Raw genomic sequence first — 6,491 nt, forward strand, 5'->3', positions numbered from 1 at the left:
AATCATAGGACCCACTGAAGAGATGATTCATCAAGATAGACTTAAAGGTTGAGACCGAGTCTGCGTCTCTCACATGGGTAGGCAGACCATTCCATAAAAATGGAGCTCTATAGGGGAAAGCCCTGCCTCCAGCTGTTTGCTTAGAAATTCTAGGGACAGTAAGGAGGCCTGTGTCTTGTGACCGTAGCGTACGTGTACGTATGTACGGCAGGACCAAATCTGAAAGATAGGTAGGAGCAAGCCCATGTAATGCTTTGTAGGTTAGCAGTAAAACCTTGAAAACAGCCCTTGCCTTAACAGGAAGCCAGTGTAGAGTGGCCAGCATTGGAGTAATATGATCAAATTTTTGTGTTCTAGTCAGGATTCTAGCAGCCGTGTAAACTGAAGTTTATTTGGTGCTTTATCCGGGTAGCCGGAAAGTAAAGCATTGCAGTAGTCTAACCTAGAAGTGACAAAAGCATGGATACATTTTTCTGCATCATTTTTGGACAGAAAGTTTCAGAATTTTTCAATGTTACGTAGATCGAAAAAAGCTGTCCTTGAAACAGTCTTGATATGTTCGTCAAAAGAGAGTTAACATTATGTTTCCGAATGACATCCCCAAGAGGTCAAATATATAGTGAAAACAATAGTGGTCCTAAAACGGAACCTTGAGGAACACCGAAATTTACAGTTGATTTGTCAGAGGACAAACCATTTACAGAGACAAACTGATATCTTTCCGACAGATAAGATCTAAACCAGGCCAGAACTTGTACGTGTAGACCAATTTGGGTTTCCAATCTCTCCAAAAGAATGTGGTGATCGATGGTATCGAAAGCAGCACTAAGGTCTAGTAGCACGAGGACAGATGCAGAGCCTCTGTCTGACGCCATTAAAATGTCATTTACCACCTTCACAAGTGCAGTCTCAGTGCTATGATGGGGTCTAAAACCAGACTGATGCATTTCGTATACATTGTTTATCTTCAGGAAGGCAGTGAGTTGCTGCGCAACAGCTTTTTCAAAGAATTTTGAGAGGAATGGGAGATTTGATATAGGCCAATAGTTTTTTTTATTTTTTCTGGGTCAAGGTTTGGCTTTTTCAAGGGAGGCTTTATTACTGACATTTTTTGTGAGTTTGGTACACATACGGTGGATAGAGAGCCGTTAATTATTTTCAACATAGGAGGGCAAAGCACAGGAAGCTGCTGTTTCAGTAATTTCGTTGGAATAGGGTCCCGTATGCAGCTTGAAGATTGTCTGTTGTTTCAGTTTGAGGGCTATAATAAGATGTCTGTTGTTTCAGATGGAAGGCTGTATGTAATAAGATGTCTGTTGTTTCAGTTTGAGGGCTGTAATAAGTTGTCTGTTGTTTCAGTTTGAGGGCTGTAATAAGGCCTACTCTCGCCTGGAGAACCTGAAGACCCACCTGAGGTCTCATACGGGGGAGAAACCATACGTCTGTGAACACGAGGGCTGCAACAAAGCCTTTTCCAACGCCTCGGACAGAGCCAAGCACCAGAACCGCACACATTCAAACGAGGTACACGCCGTAAATCAACCAATCACACTAACTCCAACGAGGTACACGCCGTAAATCAACCAATCACACATTCCAACGAGGTACACGCTGTAAATCAACCAATCACACTAACTCCAACGAGGTACACGCTGTAAATCAACCAATCACACTAACTCCAACGAGGTACACGCCGTAAATCAACCAATCACACTAACTCCAACGAGGTACACGCTGTAAATCAACCAATCACACTAACTCCAACGAGGTACACGCCGTAAATCAACCAATCACACATTCCAACGAGGTACACGCTGTAAATCAATCAATTACACTAACTCCAACGAGGTACACGCCGTAAATCAATCAATCACACTAACCGCTTACATCCTCACCTGCTTAAAGGGATTGTTCACTCAAATTATAGATCTAAGTTGTGTTATGAATTGTTATGAATAACTAGTGAATAATCTATCGGTATCCAGGCTAAGTCACGTTCGACCGTGATTGGGAGTCCTGTAGGGCGGCGCACAATTAACCCAGCGTCGTCCGGGTTAGGCCGGGGTAGGCCGTCATTGTAAATATCTTATCTGACTTGCCTAGTTTTAATAAAGGTTAAATACATTTTTTTTAATGAATAAAATATGAATAACATCGATATCTATAATTTATATCACAGATGTAATTTATCTAACAGATCTAATGTTTTCTGAAATACTATTTGAAAGACAGATGGCCTAAGAAATCACTTTTAAATAAAAACGTCTGACGTGTGTAATCATGTGTGTTTTGTCCTCCTGTCCCTCTGCAGAAGCCTTACGTGTGTAAGATCTCTGGGTGTACGAAGCGCTACACAGACCCCAGCTCTCTGCGGAAGCACGTGAAGACAGTCCACGGCCCTGAGGCTCACATCACCAAGAAGCATAGAGGAGACACTGGGCCTCGGCAGCCAGGCTCATCACTGACCTCTGGTGGACAGCGTGGTGAACTGCTGCTGGAGAAAGAGGAGGCTGGACACAGGGACGACTGCAAACTGCTGGCACCTGAGAGCACTCTGGTGAGTTTAGACTGGAGAGTTTGTGTCTTTGTAAATAAACAATGTTTTACTTTGAATATGGTTTCATGTTGATTTTGTGGACTCTATGAGTCTATGAATTTGAGAGTGGTTTCATTTCTCCAGCCCCATCCCTCAGCCGTTATAGATAAACAAGTGGTGGGGTTGTTTTTGACAGTAAAACATGTGGATTGGGGTTTTAAGTGACATGTTGTCTCTCTCTCTCACTCTCTCTTTTCTCCCCTCTTCCAGAAGTCTCAGCCCAGCCCGGGTGGCCAGTCTTCCTGCAGTAGCGAGCGCTCTCCACTGGGGAGCGCCAACAACAACGACAGCGGTGTGGAGATGAACCTGAATGCAGCTGGCAGTCTGGAGGACCTGACCGCTTTGGAGGACGGAGGGGCAGGAGGAGGCTGCGAGGCGGGAGGCTCAGGGGCAGGGATGGGGGGCATGTCAGCACATGCCCTGAAGAGACTAGAGAACCTGAAGATAGAGAAGCTGAAACAGATCAGAAGGCCAACTCCGCCCGGATGCTGCGGTGGGGGGAACAAGCTGCCTGCACTCACAGGTATTAAACTTGACTGACAGATAGTAAGGTACTGCCAGGTACTGGACTGAAGACACTTGACTGACAGATAGTAAGGTACTGCTAGGTACTGGACTGAAGAGACTTGACTGACAGATAGTAAGGTACTGCCAGGTACTGGACTGAAGAGACTTGACTGACAGATAGTAAGGTACTGCCAGGTACTGGACTGAAGACACTTGACTGACAGATAGTAAGGTACTGCCAGGTACTGGACTGAAGACACTTGACTGACAGATAGTAAGGTACTGCCAGGTACTGGACCGAAGACACTTGACTGACAGATAGTAAGGTACTGCCAGGTACTGGACCGAAGACACTTGGCGTGATTTTAGATAAAATATGCATGTTTTCATCTTGATCATCCTTTGAAGAGTTTAAACGAATTAAAATTAAACAAATTATTCTCATTGTGATAAAATCATTACGATGATAAGATCATATCTTACACATATCACTAGATTACACAAAAAAAAAAAACACTTTAAAAGAATTATAGCTCTCTTTCCTGTTGTAGTATTGTCTGTGCCACCTCTATACTGTTAACCTGATGGTTCTAGTCCTGCTTTGTTCCTCCATGTGGTCCAGGGGAGATGATGGGAGGGATGTGTTCTCCCTCGTCCCTCCTCTCCAACCGCCGAGTCATGGAACTGTCCAATCACGAGCTGGGGGGTGGATCCTCTGGCATGGTCTGTCCTACCAGTGATCGGAGGGGGAGTGGCACCAGCAGCATGAGCTCGGCCTACACAGTGAGCCGCCGTTCTTCCATGGTTTCCCCCTACCTCTCCAGCCGGCGCTCCAGCGAGGTCTCCCAGCTAGGAGGAGGAGGAGGTGGGTTCCCTTCCAGACATTTCACACAAGATGCTGTTTGTAATTCTAACATGTTCCATGGCATATGAAATGACATGATAACCTAAATGTATTTAGGGACAAAAAAATGCACTCCAAAGTAGTATTTATAATGGTTGTGAAAGTATTACAATAAAATTGGTTTAACAATAAAATGTGTGTAAGCATTCTATTTGAATAAAAAAAACATGAACTGGCGCACACCCAGAAAAAAAGAGTTTGTGTGAAGAAGGCACAGTGATGCTGAAAAGTTGGTAAATACCCAGTTTATATATGGAGTGTGCTACTCTCTTTATTTTGATCGTTTATAGCATTATATTTCCAACATGTTTGTAACATTTCCAGCAGGGTTCCTGGGTTCTGACCAGGGAGGAGGTGACCCCCTTCCCCCTGAGACCAGCTGCAGAGGAGGACCCTGCCGTGGTGTAGGTGGGGCAGGAGGAGGGTTACCAGAAATGTCTAGTCTCACGCCAGCCCAGCAGTACAGCCTGAAGGCTAAGTATGCAGCAGCCACTGGCGGCCCACCCCCCACCCCACTACCCAGTATGGAGCAGGGACCAGGAACACAGAGGAGGAGAGGAGGTTTCCTCAGCGAGTACCAGGTGAACACTTGTCTTTGTCTTCTTAATATCTTATTCCTTATATGTGTTTGTATTCCACTCTCAATAAGAAAAATATCTTTCCAAAAACTCCCCCTCAATAACCACCAAGCCTCAGTGGGAACATGGTCATGCTCTGATCACATATCTCCAGATAGTTTTGTGAACACTGGATGTGGTTTGATGTAGTTTACAATGGAAATTACCTGCTACAGTATATCTCAAGAGTTCTGTGCTCAACTTTTTTGCCACCGGTTGCTCTCGGTGTATCCATTCTAGCACAGTGGGTGTATTATACAATGTGTCCATATGGTAGAGCGAGCTACATTCATTCAACTAGAGTGTAGAGGTCTGCCCGCCGTCCCGCCATAGATAGAGCCCCGTGGCTAAAGCCCACGATTCAATCCCATGGAATCAGTTTTCATCAATATAGCCACGTAGCACACTGTGCCGTTGCATGCTCAGGAATCATGAAACAGAACAATATGTCCTCGGGAATCATGAAACAGAACAATATGTCCTCGGGAATCATGAAACAGAACAATATGTCCTCGGGAATCATGAAACAGAACAATATGTCCTCGGGAATCATGAAACAGAACAATACGTCCTCGAGAATCTCCCGACATGTAGAGCGAACAAAGGTTAATTTACGGGCATCCCGGCCCTCACAGCTAACGTCCATTTGGAGAGCATAAGCTGGGGAGTTTTTGAGTCGTTCAGAGTTCTCTGATGATCGCTTGCAGTAGCATAAATACTCAGTTTAACAGTGTTATCTGACAAAAGGTGTTGATGTGAGTTTCTGTGCCTCTCCCCCCCCCCACACACACATTTTTACGATATCAATTGCAGCTGGTATAGCCTAATAAGGATTTTATTTGTTTGATTATTATTTCATTTTAAAGTATTTATTTATGTATTATTTGTATACGGCTTAAATGCGAAATGTATAGACATGTTGTTGAATTGCTGAGTGCTCCTGCCGGCCAGTATCATGTAACAAACACCATTGATTTCTTAAATGGCAGGCTAAAGCCTTGAAATAATAATAATAATATAGCCTACATTATTCATTTTCGTTCCTTCTTAGGCTACCTGGCTTGCTCCTGACTGATTTAAAGTTAGTAGGTTGTTTAATAGTCTGTTGAACGTCAATTCATAGTGACAGAATCACACATTACTTCCCAAGCAAAGTACATGTTTTGTGTCCTCAGCTATAGAAGGTTGTATGTAGCATAGCCTCTGAATGTCATAGAGACAAACCACAGATATCCCGTATGCATCGGAGTCACGCCCTGTGCTGATCTGAGCATGGTCTTTGTATGGCCTAGGCCTGTAGCCCTCAAACTCAACTCTGGACCTCGAAGACAGTTCCACTGCTCCCCCCCCCCATTGTTCCCCTCTAATTAAAAACTGATTTAGACCTGGGACACCAGGTGGGGGAAATGAAGTCAGGTATCAGGTAGAACAGAAAACCATCAAGCTCCAGACCTCGTAGGCAGTGTTATCCTCTAAAAGCCAGTTCCTGCTTGATCTGAAATGTGTTTTGAAAGCTCCGTATGAAGGGTGTTACTCGCCAAATCGAGTTCCATACTGCATCGCCGTGCGCCTCCCAAATGTTGTCACAATGCGGAGGACCATGTGTAGCTCTGCATTGACGTGATTGGTTGGCGATTGGTGGGAGTGGGAGGTCCTGTATAAACACAAACTTACTTCCTTGACAACAGCTCTGTGCTGCTCTACGAAGCGCAAGGAGTATGAATGCCCTGGCTTCTGCAGAGGCCGTATCACCGTAAACGCTACACAGCCCATGTAGACGTCAGATTGACCATGCAGCGCCTTTAACAACGCAGATGGCTCTGTATAGCGCCGCACTGACATGATTGGTTAACAGTAGGTGGAGGCG

The 6,491-nt window shown here is 44.8% G+C and overlaps 1 protein-coding gene across 2 annotated transcripts in view; it reads left to right on the top strand.

Moving 5' to 3' along the window:
* Window positions 1-6,491, top strand: part of LOC129846180 (zinc finger protein GLI1-like) — a 35,247-nt gene that overhangs the window by 20,293 nt on the left and 8,463 nt on the right. For both annotated transcript variants that reach the window (XM_055914144.1, XM_055914143.1), the window contains 5 exons: window positions 1,360-1,524; window positions 2,312-2,557; window positions 2,807-3,119; window positions 3,726-3,968; window positions 4,332-4,588. In XM_055914144.1, the coding sequence (XP_055770119.1) occupies window positions 1,360-1,524; window positions 2,312-2,557; window positions 2,807-3,119; window positions 3,726-3,968; window positions 4,332-4,588 (1,224 nt within the window). The remainder of the gene's footprint in view (window positions 1-1,359; window positions 1,525-2,311; window positions 2,558-2,806; window positions 3,120-3,725; window positions 3,969-4,331; window positions 4,589-6,491) is intronic.

The sequence above is a fragment of the Salvelinus fontinalis genome, unplaced genomic scaffold (genome assembly GCF_029448725.1).
Source record: "Salvelinus fontinalis isolate EN_2023a unplaced genomic scaffold, ASM2944872v1 scaffold_0468, whole genome shotgun sequence".
Taxonomy (NCBI): Eukaryota; Metazoa; Chordata; class Actinopteri; order Salmoniformes; family Salmonidae; genus Salvelinus; species Salvelinus fontinalis.